General features: G+C 46.2%; 2 protein-coding genes across 2 annotated transcripts in view; one reads left to right on the top strand and one right to left on the bottom strand.

Annotated features, from left to right (window-relative positions):
• The window catches only part of LOC122547595 (uncharacterized), a 715,380-nt gene that overhangs the window by 386,377 nt on the left and 313,370 nt on the right, over positions 1 to 15,633 (bottom strand).
• On the top strand, positions 3,534 to 14,988 carry LOC148140410 (zinc-binding protein A33-like). Its single transcript, XM_087979339.1, has 6 exons — positions 3,534 to 4,418; positions 4,643 to 4,738; positions 4,832 to 5,065; positions 5,662 to 5,684; positions 8,221 to 8,336; positions 13,939 to 14,988. The coding sequence occupies exons 1-6, from the start codon at positions 4,008 to 4,010 to the stop codon at positions 14,487 to 14,489; spliced, it is 1,431 nt and encodes a 476-aa protein (XP_087835465.1). The 5' UTR covers positions 3,534 to 4,007; the 3' UTR covers positions 14,490 to 14,988.

Here is a 15,633-nt window from a genome sequence, read left to right as displayed (position 1 = left end):
AGTAGGAGATGCCACATGGGACCTATGATGGGAGGGTGTTTTTCTGACTGGAGATCTGTGCCAAGTGGTTTTGTGCAGTGAGCTGTGATGAGACCCCATGTATTAATAATTTGAAGGAGAATGTAGGTGGCCTGAGCTTGCTGTATGTGACATGATCACAAAAACACAGAATGACACTCGAGTGCAGTACTGAGGGAATGCTGCAGTATTGGAACTGCACTCCGATCAAGGATAGTTTGATCCAAACCCCATGTGGGGGGTGAATATTAAAAAAAATCCCACAGCCAATATTTATCCCTCATTCAATATCACAATGATTAGATTACCTGTTTACATTGATGTTCATGGGCGACTGCTCTGTACAGACTGGCTGCTTTACGTTCCACGTTCTAACATTGAATACAATTCTGAAATACTTCATGGGCTGGAGGAAGCTTTGAGATGGCAAGAAAAGCACTTTGTGAAAAACAGTAATTTTAATTGAGGCATTCAATAGGATATTCAGGAGCTTGACAGGATAAGAATACCATGTTATCATTTCTGAAGGTGACTCGGGGTTATACATATATAGATGCCGGCTTCCCCTCTGCTGACCATATTGTAAGACCATAAGATATTTGAGCATGATGATGTCATACACCAGTCAGGTTTGCACCACCACTTGGTCGTGGCTGATATATTTCATGGGTGTCTAGGGATTATAAATATAAAGCAGTCACCAATTGCTGGTTTTGCGTCTGCTGACCATATTATAAGTCCATAGCAGAATGAGGTCATACATTAATTGTATTTGCTCCACCATTTGATCATGGCTGATACATTTCTCAATCCCCATTCTCCCACCTTCTCCCTGTAATCCTGGTCCCTTTGCTAATTAAGAACTTCTCTATCTCTGTCTTAAATGCACTCAATGTCTTGGTCTCCACATCATTTTGCAACAATGAATTTGACAGATTAAACACCTTCTGGCTGAAGAAATTCTGCCTCACATTAGTTATAGAGTGAAAGAGTCATAGAGATGTTCAGCATAGGAACAGACCCTATAGTCCAACTCATACATGCCAAGCAGATATCCTAAATTATTCTAGTCTCATTTGCCAGCATTTGACCCATATCCCTCTCAACTCTTTCTTTTCATATTCCTACCCAGATGCCTTTTAACTGTTGTAATTTTACCACATCCACCACTTCCTCTGGCAGTTCATTTCACATTTTTAAAAAAATGCTGCCCCTTAGGTCCCATTTCAATCTTTCCTATCTCACCTTAAAACTATGCCCTCTACTTTTGGACTCTCCAACCTTCATAAAAAGATCTTGGCTATTCACCATGTCTGTGCTCTGCATGATTTTATAAACTTCTATAAGGCCACCCCCTCAGCATTCAATGCTCCAATGAAAACAGCCCCAGCCTCTCCAGCTTCTCCCTACATTTCAAACTCTCCAACTCTGGCAACATCCTTGTATATTGTTTCTGAACACGTTCATGTTTCACAACATTGTTCGCTGGCTGTGAGGCCAGATTTGAATGTGTTCGAGTTTTTTGAAGAAATAACTAATAGAATTTATGAGAGCAGAGTGTTGGATATGATCAATACAGACTTCAGTCAACCTTTTCATAAGGTTCCTCATGGTAGACTGGATAGCAAGGCAAGATCACCTGGAATGTAGGGAGAATTAGCCATTTGGACCAGAACTGGCTTGAAAATAAAAGGAAGAAGGTGGTGGTGGAGGTTTGCTTTTCAAGAGGAGCCCTGTGACCAGTGGTGTGTCACAATGATCAGTGCTGGGTCTACTGCTTTTCGTCATATGTATAAATGAACTGGATGTGAACATCGGAAGTATAGTTGGTAAGTTTGCAGATGACACCAAAATTGGAGATGTAGTGGACAGTGAAAAAGATTACTTCAGAGTACAATGTGATTGTGATCAGATTGTCTAGATTAGAGTGGTGCTGGAAAAGCACAGCACGTCAGGCAGCATCCGAGGAGCAGGAAAATCGACATTTCAGGCAAAAGCCCTTCATCAGAAATAGAGTGTTGATGAATAAACAGACCTTGGAATGCAGATTTACAGGTCCTTGAAAGTGGAGTCGCAGGTAGATAAGACACTGAAGAAGGCATTTGGTATGCATTTGGTATGCTTTCCTTTATTGTTCAGAGTATTGAGTAAAGGAGTTGGATGTATTGTTGCAGCTGTATAGAACATTGCTTTGGCCACTTTTGGAATATTGTGTGCAATTCTGGTTTCTGTCCTATCGGAAGGATGTTGTGAAACGTAAAAGGGTTCAGAATATATTTACAAGGATGATGCCAGGGTTGGACGGTTTGAGATATAGGGGGAGGTTGAATAGGCTGGGGCTGTTTTCTCTAGAACGTCAGAGGCTGAGGGATGATCTTATAGAAGTTAATAAAATCATGAGAGGCATACATAGAGTAAATAAACAGTCTTTTCCATGGGGTGGGGAAGTCTAGAACTGGAGGACATAGGTTTAGGGTGAGATGGGAAAGGGACCTAAGGAACAATTTTTTCAAGCAAAAGGTGATGCAGATATGGGATGAGCTGCCAGAGGAAGTGGTGGATGCTGGTACAATTATAACATTTAAAAGATTAGATTAGGTTAGGATACCTGGTAGGCATGGATGGGTTAGCCAGAAGGGTCTGTTTCTATGCTGTACATCTCTATGACTCTATTGATGTCTCCATTATTTCTTCAGCTACCTCTTTCAGAACTGTTGTGTGTAGCTCATTTGGTCCACGTGATTTATTCACTTTCAGACCTTCCAGTTTTTCTCTCACTTTTTTTCTGGCTATGTAGCACACCATCTAAATCATTAATCAATAGAGTGATCAAAAGAAGAGAAATATAAATCAGGCAAGGAGAAAGTAAATGTTTCTCGCTCGTGTGAATATGCTCGTGCTCACTGAATAGAGATGACCAGGTGAATCTCTTTCCACCTGCTGATTACCTTTTAGTGATTTATTGACAAGGAACAGAGGTCCCACTGTCCACCTGCACTCTTCAACCTCATCCTTCAGGAAATACTCTGCGAATCTTTTCTCCACATAGTTTCACGTTTCTCCACATTATGATCTATCCAGGATGTTCTTGCCCATTCATGAAGCCTGACAATTCCTCCTGGAGCTGGTTTACATCTTCCTCACGACACACCTTCCCCCTGAGCATTGTCCTCCCCACAAATCTGTAAAGATTACATTTGGCCCCCAGCTTCTATCCACTGATATATTTTGTGGACGGCTGGGGCCCAAATACTGATCCTTGCTCGGGGATCTGAGTACAGGAGCAGGAAAGACTTGCTTCAGTTGGATAGGAGCTCAGTTAGCCTGCATCTGCAGGACTGTGTGTATATTTGGTCTCCATATCGGAGGAACAATAGCATTGCCGTTCAGGGACAGCAGCGAAGGGTCACCAGACTTATTCCCGGGATGGCGGGACTGTGTCCAATGACGAGAAACTGGGCAAACGGAGCCTGTATTCCCCAGAGTTTTGAAAAATGAGAGGCGATCAAGCTGAAATTTACAAAATGCTTAAAGAGGTGGACAGTGCCGCTTCAGGTAAGATATTCCCGCCGGGCTGGAGATTCCTGAACCAGGGCCCAACTTCAACATAAGGCGGTTCTCAATTCGGTCTGAGATGAGGAGAATTTTGAATTCCCTTGGATGGCTGTGAATCTTTGTGATTCTCTACAGCAGAGGGGCGTGAGAGATCACTCTTTCAGCATGTTTCAGGATGGAGTTTCCAGGTTTCTGATTACCAACGGCATTCAGGGTTATTGGAATCGGGAGGGTAAAAGGCACTGGAGTAATCGATCAGACAGAATCATGTTGAATGGTGGGGGCTGAATAGCCGAGACTCATTCCGATTTCCTGTAATCAGTCTCTGAGTATTGCGGTGAAATTCCTCGGGGAAACGTTGAACTGGATGTATTTACCAGCGCAGGGATATCGAAACTGAAAGTGGTTTGAATCAGGAAGTGCTGAGGGTGAACATGGCGTCCAGACAGCAGCTCCTGAGTTTCACCGAGGAGACAATTTGTCCCATTTGTCTGGATTTCTTCACCGATCCGGTAATCCTGGAATGTGGACACAACTTCTGCCGCTCCTGTATCACCCAGAGTTGGGAAAAGAAGGAGATAAACTCCTGTCCGGAATGTGGAGAGGAGTTTACGGAAAGAAACCTCAGGGTAAATCGGGCCTTAGCGAATCTGGCGGAGAAAGCTCGAAAATTAAAGCTGGATCCGAAAGAGAAGGAAAGTAAACCTCACTGTGAGAAACATCAGGAAGATCTGAAACTGTTTTGTGAAACTGACAAGAAGTTGATCTGTCTGATTTGTAGAGATTCGCGGGAACACAGAGAGCACCGCTTCCTGCCGATCAATGAGGCTGTTGAAATCTACAAGGTAAACATTGTATTTTGTCATCGATATTTCTAAGCAATCTGTTCAGACCATCTTTGAGACTCGTCTGGACTCACACACCTCCGTCAGAGACCACAAACAGGAATTGTATCGCTGACAATTGCTCTCCTGCAGCGTTAGTGTTCTTCTGAAATAGTTTTAATAAGGAATTAGCACATTTTCAGGGGCGAACACTTTGAGAATGTAATTTTATTTTCCAATTCTAGGATCAGCTGAAATCTTACTTAGATTCTCTCACAGAGAAGAAATCGGCGGTTCTCCAAACGGAACTGACCCAGAAACGGAAGATTTCCGAAGTGAGGGTGAGCTCTCCCTGTGCTGATTCTCTGGGATCTGGGTTAGTTTTGTTCCCTTTATCGCGGGACATTAATGAGGTTTCACATTTCATTTGGTAGGAACAGGCGAGCAGTCTGCAGACCCACATCACATCCGAGTTCACTAAAATGCACCAGATTCTCACTGAGAAAGAGCAGCGTTTACTCAGAGATCTCAGGGAAGAAGAGGAGAGGGTTGTAGAACAAATGGAGAAAAATCTGCGAGAGATTCAGGAGAATTTAAATTCTATTCAGGAGGAACTGTCAAAGTTGCAGAAACAGATGGATCAAAAAGACGAGCTGATATTTCTGAAGGTAAGGGAAGATATTGCATGTTATTTCAGATACATTTCAGACATAATGCTGACTGTAGAAATAATATCGAATTTAGTGCAAAGAAAGTTAACTGAACTTGTGACTGTCTGGACGATTCTGCTGTTGTCTCTGAATTAGGCTCAGTGCTCCCGAAACGTTCACTCTGAAGTCTGTCCACAGATCCTTCCAAACCTGTTGAGAATTTCCAGTAATCTCTGTTTTCTGTAACTGTTGCCACACCGTCTGCAGATTCTGGGGATTACAGACATTCTCCCGAGAATCAGTTGTTATTTTGTTTTTGTATTATTATCTGTGTTCCCAAAGCTTAATGATCTCCTAGAACTCCCATTATAATCCAGTTCCAGTTCCATGTGGAGGGTGTGTGGGTATGTCTGGTACAGTGGGAGTGTGAGAGTCACTGTGTCTGTGAACGGGACTGATGGTCAGTTCCAGCTTATTTTACCCTCTCCTCTATCTTCTTTCCAAAATGTATCACTTCACACTTCCGTGTTGTGTCTGCACATTTCAGCAGCCTGTCTGTCTCCTCCTGAAATCTGTTACTGCCATCCTCACTGTTTGTGATTCATTTCTTTCAGGAGGAAGCTTGTCGGAAGAGAAGGTAGGACATGCTCTTTACTGAAATTCTGCACAGTTTGCTCAGGGATAGGTTATTTAGTGTTTATTTCCTGGCTATTGTCACTGCTTTAAAGGGTTGTTTATCGGGCGACATGAACTCCGGTTATGCTCACACACAAAGTGTTTTTTACAACAAGAAGCTCATTACAGGTGTGAAACAGCATTAGCTTTGATAAAACTGTTCTACAGTATTGTAAACAATGACAAGCTGTCTGTAAATAGTACAGCCTGGTTCTCAGGCTGGAAGTGATCACTGCCCTGATTTGGGCTGTTTGTGTGACTGTGACCTTCCCCTGACCCTGAGAGAGACACACGGCCCATGTTTCCAAGGAATGGCTATCCCTGTCCCTGCATGGCTCCTGACCAACCTGAGACAGTCAGAGTTTAAATTGGGAATCACAGAGTCATAGAATTATAGTGGCGTACGGCACAGAAAGACTCTTTGGGCCAACTCGTCCATGCCAACCAGTTATCCTAACCTAATCTAGTCCCATTTGCCAGCACTTGGCCCATATCTCACTGCACCCTTTCTATTTATATACCCACGCATATGCCTTTTAAATGTTGCAATTTTACCAGCCTCCACCACTTCATCTGGCAGCTCATTCCATACACACACCACCCTCTGCATGAAAATGATGCCCCTTATGTCCTTTTATATCTTTCCCCTCTCACCCTGAACCCTCTACTTCTGGATTTCCCCACCCCAGGGAAAAGACCTTGTCTATTTACCGTATTCATGCCCCTCATGATTTTTATTAACCTCTACACAGTCATCCCTCAGCCTCCGATGTTCTAGAGAAAACAACCCCAGCCAATTCAACCTTCCCTATAGCACAAATCTTACAACCCTGGCAAGATCCTCATAAAACCTTTCTAGTCCTGTCAAGTTTCATAACATACTTCCACTAGGAACAAGACCAGAATTGCACGAAAATTCCAAAAGTACCTGATACAATGTCCTGTACAGCCACAACATGACCACCCCACTCCTATACTCAATGCTCTGTCCAATAAAAGAAATCATACACAACACCTTCTTCACTATCCTATCTACCTGCAACTGTATTTTCAAGGAACTATAAATCTGCACTCCAAGGTCTCTTTGTTCAGCAACACTCCCTAAGAACTTTCCATTTAGTGTATAAGTTCTGCTCTGATTTGCTTTTCCAAAATGCAGCACCTTGAATTTATCTAAATTAAACTCCACCTGTTACTCCTCAGTCCACTGTTCTTATCCAAATCCTGTTGTACTTTGACGTAACCTTCTTCACTGTCCACTACACCTCCAGTTTTGGTGTCATCTGCAAACTTACTAACCATACATCCAATGTTCACATCCAAATCATTCATATAAATGAAGAAACATACTGGACCCAGCACTGATCCTTGTGGCACACCACTGGCCTCCAGTCTGAAAAATAACCACCACATCCTGTCTTCCACCTTTGAGCCAATTCTGTATCCAATTAGCTAGTTCTCCCTGTATTCCATGAGATCTAACCTTGTTAACCAATCTCCCATGGGGAACCTTGTTGAATGCCTTACTGAAGTCCATACAGCTCATGTCTACTGCTCCGCCCTCATCAATCCTCTTTGTTACTTCTTCAAAAAACTCTGTCAAGTTCAGGAGACATGATTTCCCATGCACAAAGCCATGCTGACAATCACTAATCAGTCCTTGCCTTTCCACAGTTTTCGAAATCCTGTCCCTTAGGATTCAATCCAACAACTTGCCCACCACCAATGTCAAGCTCACCAGTCTATAGTTCCCTGGCTTTTCCTTACCACTTTTCTTAAATAGTGGCACCATGTTAGCCAACCTCCAGTCTTCCAGCACCTCACCTGTGACTGTTAATGATGCAATATCTTAGCAAGGGACCCAACAATCACTTCCCTAGCTTCCCATAGAGTTTGAGTGCACACCTGATTATGTCCAGAGGATCTATCCACTTTTATTTATTTCAAGACATCCAGCACCTCCTCCTCCGAAATATGGACATTTATAAAATATCGCCATCTATTTCTTTATCTTTCATGTCCTTCTTCACAGTAAACACTGGTGCAAAATAGGTGTTTAGTATCTCACCATCTCTTGTACCTCCACGCAAAGGCTGCCTTGCTAATCTTTGAGAGGCACTACTCCCACCCTCATTACCCTTTTGTCCTTCATATATTTATAAAAAGGCTTTCAGATATTTCAGTTTTTTTGTCTCTGTTCCACAAACTCTCTTGATCATACAGTAAGGGGATGGAGGAAATGTCTATCATTGCATGGTGTGTGATGTCTCAGTAACTAATCTGTTGTCAGGGCATGGGCCTTTCTCTGGATGTGGGGGTTTCCAATCCTTGCCCTTGCAATATCTAAGTATTTTTGGATCAGTTTTAAAATAAGATGGACATTTCACATTCAAGCTCATTGACTCAAACATGAACAACACTGAAAGCATGATTATTTAAATCATTTCTAATATTTGAACAAAACTGAATTTATAATGTCAACTGTTTAATATTTACAGGATTAGTAAGGAGGGGAACGAATTCTCAGCTGCTGACAGCTCTCTGTCTCTCGCACAGTTCACTGGCCCTTTGCAGTACACAGTCTGGAGAGAAATGACACACACCATTCACCCAGGTAAACATGTGTATTCATTTTGCCTGATGATAATCCAGTTGTGCAGGGTCTCCAAGGCCCCAGGTTACATCTTCATATCATTAGTTGTAAATTCAGACAGACTCTCCATGGAAACATTGTTCTTTCTGTGGGTTCATTTGGATAAGTGTCTTGAGCCATCAGCTCTGTGTGTCAGAGCAGCAAAGGGTTCTGTCTAATCAGAGGAATAGAGCACGGAAACAGGATTTCGAGAGGAGACTGGGCTGGCTTCATCTGGAGTGACATTGGAGGAACAGTTTTTACCAGAATATAAGGAAGACGGGTAGACCTTAAAGAGCCAGGGCTGACAGGCACATATCAAATGGGGAATGTTTGAGAAACAAAAAGAGAAGTTGCTTCAAAAGCTCAGCAGGTTTGGCAGCATCTGTGGAGAGAAATCAGAGTTAGCATTTCTGATTGAGTGACCCTTCCTCAGAACAGATTCTAACTCAGAAAATGTCAGTTTAAATGCAGAGGATTGGGTGGGGTGAGGGAGTAAGGAGTAAAGGATAACTGGGGATAGACCCCAAAGAGAGAGAAGAGCAGTTAGACAGGCAAAGGAGTGGATAATGATCTGGGTATGAGGGTGAACAGCTGTTAATAGAGACTGTTAATGGCCAGCAATAGGTTGTGTGTAATGTCAGACTATGTGATAACAAGGCTGGACATGGAAGAACTCAGACCCTAAAGTTATTGAAGTGAATACTAATTCCAGAGAACTGCAGTGTTTGCAAGCAGACAATGAGCACTGTAGCAAGCTTCTGATAGAGATATTCGGCAGGGAACAGAATGGTGTGTTAAGGTCAAAAGTACAGCCGGTCAGACAGCATCTGAGGAGTAGGAGAATCGACTTTTCAGGCATAAGCCCTTCATCAGGAATGCTCTGTTAAAGTGGCAGGCAACTAGAAACTCAGGGTCTTTTTTGTGAGCAAAAAGTAGGTCTTCTTCAAAGTGGTCATCCAGTTAATGCTTTGTTTCCCCAAGGGTAGCAGAGACCACATTGTGAGCAGTGAATACAGTAGACTAGATTGTGGGAAATGCAGGTAAAGTACTGCTTCACCAGGAGGGTACATTTGGAGTCTTGGATACTGTGGAGAGAGGAAGTAAATGGGCAGGTGTTACAACTTCGGCAATTGCAGGCAAAGGTGCTTTGGGGCTGTGTGTGTGTGTGTGTGTGTGTGTGGGGGGGGGGGGGGAAATGAAGGAAGATTGCAACAGGATGTCCCTGAGGGAATGATCCCTGCGGAAGGTGGTTAAGAGAGGGGAAGGGAATATATGTTGGTAGTGGCATCTCACTGGACATGGTGGAAATGTGGCTAATATCCTCAAGATGTGGATGCTGATGGGATGTTAGGAAAGGACAAGGGAAGCCGATTGTTGTTACAGGAGGGAAGAGAAGGTGAGGGCGGAAGTGTGGGAGAAAGGTTGGACCATTTGAGGGCCCTGTAAACAACAGTGCTGGGGTATCCTTGGTTGAGGAAGAAACTGGACATCTCGGAAATTCCCTTGTCAAAGTTGGCATCATCGGAAAAAATGTGATGGGGTGGAGAATTGGGAGAATGGACTGGAATCGTTACATGTAGCAGGATGCAAGGATGTGCAGTCCAGGAAACTGTGGGAATCAGTGGATTTATAATGGATATTGGTGGCCTGTATATTCCCAGGAAAGGAATGGAGGAGTCAGAGCTGGACTAGGTTAAGGTGAGAGTGGTGTGGAAGCTTGAAGTGAAATTGATAAAATTTTCCAATTCCAGACATGAGAGTGAGGAGGCAGCATTAATGTTATCATCGACATACTGCAGAAAGCCTTGTGGGTGGGGGCCGGAATAGGACGAGAAAAGGAATGTTTCACATACACCCCAAAGAGACAGGTATAACAGGGGCCCATGTGGGAAATGATTCCTACCCCTCCGACCTGAAGAAAATGAGGGGAGTTAAAAGAGAAGTTGGTGAGGGTGAGGCTAAGCTCGGCCAAGGGGAGGAGGGTGGTGGGGGTGGGCACAGTTCAGGCCTTTGTTCCAGGAAGAAGCGGACAGCCCTGAGACCATCCTGATGAGGGATGGAGGTGAACAGACATTGCATTTTTTTAAAAAGTTGAAAGCCGTTTGAAACCTGAGGCATTATCTGTTCGCTCTAACCAAATTAGCCCGAAAACCCATAGAAACCAGGCACATGGGAAGATATGCGGTTATGACCCTCCACCCCCGGACAAAAAACACAGGGACAACCTAACCATGTTAAAGGAGCAACATTGTCGCGCCTCTCACTCACACGACATTCTCAGCCTTCCCACACACATCTCATTTTCACTCTCTCCTCCTCTCTCCCAATTCTCCTCCTCAGAGTTATCTTCCTCATTTTCAAACCCCCTCCCCCTCGCTGCCAACTTCCCTCTCCATTTCCCTTAACCCCTGCCTTTCACCTCCTCCAATCTCATGACCTTGCACACAACCCATCTCTTTATTCACCCCATCATTGTCTCCTCAGATTCCTTGTCCCTATCCCTCACTTCTGTCTCCATACAGGCCCTACTCTCCTCACCCTCCCTCCCCAACACCTTGCCATGGATCACCACTCCCTACCTCTAAGCAACACTCTCTCGTGGTCTCCCACCCCACTATCTCCTGCTCTCACTGTCTCCCTTCTGCTCACTCCTCACTTCTACTCTCTTGACCCTACTCTGTGTACTCACCTGATGAAGGGCTTTTGCCCGAAATGTCGATTTTACTGCTCCTCGGATGCTGCCTGAACTGCTGTGCTCTTCCAGCACCACTAATCCAGAATCTGGTTTCCAGCATCTGCAGTCATTGTTTTTGCCGACTCTCGCACTCCCTCTCTGCCCTCCTGATCACTCTCCATTCATTCTTCCCTCTCCTTCACTGATCCCTCTAGCTTAGCTTCCCATCCTGGTTACTTACTCCTTGACCTCATTCTTCTCTTGGTTTGTATCTGCCATTAATTGTCCTTTAGCCTGACAGACTATGGCCTCACTGCATTCTCCACCCTCCACCTGACTCACCTCCACACTCTTCACATCCATCATTCCTCTAAATTGTTCACCATTCAGTACTATCCCCACCCTCCCTCCATTTCCAAACTTTGACAACCTCTTCCCTCCACCTCATTCTCCCCTCCACCTCCCCTTTACACTCTGGTTTCCCACACTCTCCAATCTCCATTGCTATCAATGTTCCCTCACTCCCTCCTGATTTCCCTTTCCCCCTCAATATCACAGCCCCCTCCTGCTCATTCCTCACACTCTCTCAGCTCTCCCTCACTGTCCCCTCAATCACAGCTTCCCAATCCAGTCAGTCTCCCCTCAACCTCACACTGCTCTCACCCTCTGCTTCACACTGCCCCTCACTCCCATCTCACATTCACCCTCCCCTTCCACTCCATTCCTCCATAATCACTCTGCCATGATTTCCCCCACCCCAGACTCTCCCCTCTTTTAATCTTGCCTCCTCACTATCCCCTTCCTCTTCACTCTCACCTCCACTTCTCTTCCCCTCCACCTCATCCTCAAATTCACTCACCTTCTCCACATTCCTCAGACTTGCTCAACTTCCAAGACCTGACTATCTCCTTCCTTTTAAATCCCTGGCCTACAGTCCCCTCATCTTGACTCTCTTCTCCCCCTCACAGACTTGACCTCATCCTCCAATTCACTGACCTTCAGAATGCCCTTATTTTGTTCTCTCACTTCCACATACGGATTAATTCCCCATACTCTTAACATGTCCCATCCCTCTCATATACCTCGTCACTCCCTGCCACACATTTTTCTCTCCCGCTCACTTATCCCTCCCATGCCCAAAAGGAACCTGTCCTTCTTCCCTCCAGCTTAGCCATCCCTTCCTCCTCACTCTCACCTCCCTTTCTCTCTTCCCCTCACTCACTGCATCTTCATCTCTCAACCCTCCCACTCACTGTCCCCATCTCCAATGCTCAATCGTCCACTTATTTGGCAAATCTCCTTTCCTTATCCTTTCATTCTACACCATCAATAACTCTCTCCTATCCCATCCCAAACCGTTCCCCTCCCTCACAAAACCCCTATACCCTCTTCCCCCATCTTTACTCAGCTTCCACTCATTCCATCCACTATCACTTCCCCATTTCTTCAATCTCCCATTCCCTGATCTGAAATTTTTAAAAAACCTCCTGTCATTTCCTCCCACTCTCCATCATGCTACCCTCCCCTTTCCCTGAATCCTCCCTGATAAATGTAACTTCACTCTACCTCTCCCTCAGTCTCCCCACTCCCTTGCTGCCCATCACTCCTGCTTCCCCTCACTATCCTCATTCCCACCCACATCACCTCACTCTCCCCTTCCTCTTGCATTCACCAACCTTCCACTTACTGTTCCCTACCCTTCCAGTTCCACTTACCGTCCACTTTCCTCACTCTCCATTTTCACTGACACACATTTTGTTATCGCACTCCTCCCTGTGCTCACTTCCCCATTACTCTTCCCTCCTCTCATTCTTCCCTTCCTGTCCCTCCTTTCCTAGTTCCATCACCCTCAGTCTCCAACTCACTCTCCCCTTCTAATTCGTATCTTCCTCATGCACCTAGCCATCTCCCATTGGAGTCCATGTCCATCCATCTCTCTCAGTCTCTCCTTTCCCTCATTCTGCCCTCCCCCAATCCTGTCCATATAATTCATTCTCACTAACTCCTTCAGTCTCCCTCACGTCTCCCATACCCCTCACTCTTCCCATCGCTCTCCCGTCACCCTTCTGGCCCCTATCATCTGACACTCCCCTATGCTGTCCCACACCCCCTTGCACTCCCCTCACTCTCCCCTCTACTTCCCCAACCTTTACTGCTTCTACTCCATCCTCTTCTGCCACACAATCTGCCCCTCGCTCTCCCCTCACTTTCTGCTTCAGTTTACTGTCTCCAGCACACTGGAATTTGTCACGACCATCACACTTCCCATCCCCACAATTCCCCCTTCTTCTCCCCACTCCTCCTGGCTCTCCAGATGATGGCACTGCAGGCATTCCCCAAACTGCTCTCTCCCTTACCCGGCCCTAGGAATACCCCTTCCCATTGCTCTTACCTGAGCACTCACCCTCGCATTGCTCTCCCTCCTCTGAGCTCCCCCTTAATCTCCACACCACTCTCTCTCATACCACCCCCTCAGTCTCCCTCCTCTCCCTCCCACCTCTCCTCACTCTCCACCCTCTATCCCAACTCTCCTCACTCTCTCCCTCTCTTTCACCTTTCTCTCCCTCCTGCGATAAGGTTAATGTTAGGGTTAGTGTTCTGTTCTTCCTTTCCCCACTAACTCCCCTCCAAATGAAGCCTCTCACCTCACCTCCCTCCTTATCCCTCAACAGCCCTCGGCCTTACCATCCTTCCTCCTCATTGCTCCACTCTCACTGCACTCCCCCTCACTCACTTCTCTTTCCCTGTCCCTCCACTCCTTCAAACTCCTCTTTTCCAGATTCGCCCTATCTCCCCTTCACTCTCACCCCCCTGTATGGGTCAACCCCTCACTACCTGCTCCCCTCACTCTCCCTGGCCTCTCTCTCCCTCCCTCTCTCTGACGGTGCTATTTGATCTCTCTCCCAGCTCCAGCCTCTCTGACTCTGGATCCGAACACAGCGCATCCCCGGCTCATCCTGTCTGAGGACCGGATCAGTGTGAGACTCGGAGACACAGAGCAGCCGCTCCCTGACTCCCCGGAGAGATTTGATTCCTGGGTCTGTGTCCTGGGATCAGAGGGATTCACATCAGGGAGACATTACTGGGAAGTGGAGGTGGGGGAGAAGACCTGGTGGTATCTGGGAGCGGCCCGAGAGTCTGTGATGAGGAAAGGGAGGATCAGATTGAGCCCAGAGTCCGGATTCTGGATTGTGGGGCTGTTACCCGGATGTGGTTATTTAGCCGCCACCTCCCCCTCCCTGACCCCCCTCTCCCCGAGTGTGAATCCCCGGAAGATCGGGGTTTTCCTGGACTATGAGGGTGGACAGGTGTCATTTTACAATGCGGACACCATGTCCCATCTCCACACTTTCACCCACACTTTCACTGAGAGGATCTTTCCCATCTTCTGTCCGGGATGGAATGACGGCGGGAAAAACTCCGCCCCGCTGACAATCTGTGGGATTAAAGGGCACTGACAGATCCATCCCATAATTTCACCCCGTCCCCTGCCAGCTGTAAACTGATGGGGGTCGGTCTCAGTCTGGGGGAAAGAAGGAGGGGGAGAGAAGAAACAAATAGAAGCCCAATTGTAGAGAGGGACTGACTGGGTAGAGTGAGCTGTGAGCTGCAGGAACCCGGGGACCTTCCCGCCTGTAATGTTGCTCCACAGGCGGGAGGTGGCGCTACATGACAGTGTTGGAGATGAATCAGTCAGTGGGTCTCAGACTGGGCTCAGTGGGAGTCTTTCTCGGGTTTGGGACACCAAATCATTTCACTGCAGGGTCAGTGGGGTCTTTCCGGGGGGGGGGGGGGGGGGACACACAAAATCACTTCACTGCCGGGTCAGTGGAGTTTTTCCACGGGGACTGGGCTCAATCAAAATAAAAATGTCAAAGTGATCTTCTTTCGTGTTCCAACATGTATTAGTAATGTATCTCCCACAAATGATTTAATAACATTGAGAAACTGGTCTTGTTTTGCTCAGTTTTGTAATTATTGTCCAGAATGTTACTGCTCTTAAATATAATTGGAAAATATGAAAACCTCAGCTTTGAAAGTGATGGTAAAGACAATGACTGCAGATGCTGGAAACCAGATTCTGGATTAGTGGTGCTGGAAGAGCACAACAGTTCAGACAGCATCCAAGGAGCAGTAAAATCGACGTTTCAAATAAAAACCCTTCATCAGGAATACAGGCAGATAGCCTGAAGGGTGGAGAGATCAGTGAGAGGAAGGTGGGGGTGGGGAGAAAGTAGTAAAGACGACAATGGGTGAGTGGGGGAGGGGATGAAGGTGATAGGTTGGGGGGGCGGAAGGGTGGAGTGGATAGGTGGAAAAGAAGATAGGCAGGTAGGACAGGTCATGGGGACAATGCTGAGCTGGAAGTTTGGAACTGGGGTGAGGTGGGGGAAGGGGAAATGAGGAAACTGTTGAAGTCCATATTGCTGCCATGGAGTTGAAGTGTTCTGAGGCAGATGAAGAAGCGTTCTTCCTCCAGGCATCTGGTGGTGAGGGAGCGGCGGTGAAGGAGGCCCAGGACCTCTATGTCCTTGGCAGAGTGGGAGGGGGAGTTGAAATGTTGGGCCACAGGGCGGTGTGGTTGATTGGTGCGGGTGTCCC

This window comes from Chiloscyllium plagiosum, unplaced genomic scaffold (genome assembly GCF_037043375.1).
Source record: "Chiloscyllium plagiosum isolate Xiang-an unplaced genomic scaffold, Cpla_swu_hap1 HiC_scaffold_35, whole genome shotgun sequence".
NCBI classification, from domain to species: domain Eukaryota; kingdom Metazoa; phylum Chordata; class Chondrichthyes; order Orectolobiformes; family Hemiscylliidae; genus Chiloscyllium; species Chiloscyllium plagiosum.
The sequence above is the reverse complement of the archived record's forward strand: the minus strand, read 5'-3'. Positions and strand labels throughout refer to the sequence as shown.

What these genes read in the sequence shown, in the direction of transcription:
- LOC148140410 (XM_087979339.1), top strand. Translation starts at nt 4,008, where the DNA reads ATGGCGTCCAGACAGCAGCTCCTGAGTTTCACCGAGGAGACAATTTGT. An exon ending in AGGCTGTTGAAATCTACAAG is followed by an intron (nt 4,419 to 4,642) that starts GTAAACATTGTA and finishes TTCCAATTCTAG; the next exon opens with GATCAGCTGAAATCTTACTT. An exon ending in GAAGCTTGTCGGAAGAGAAG is followed by an intron (nt 5,685 to 8,220) that starts GTAGGACATGCT and finishes TAATATTTACAG; the next exon opens with GATTAGTAAGGAGGGGAACG.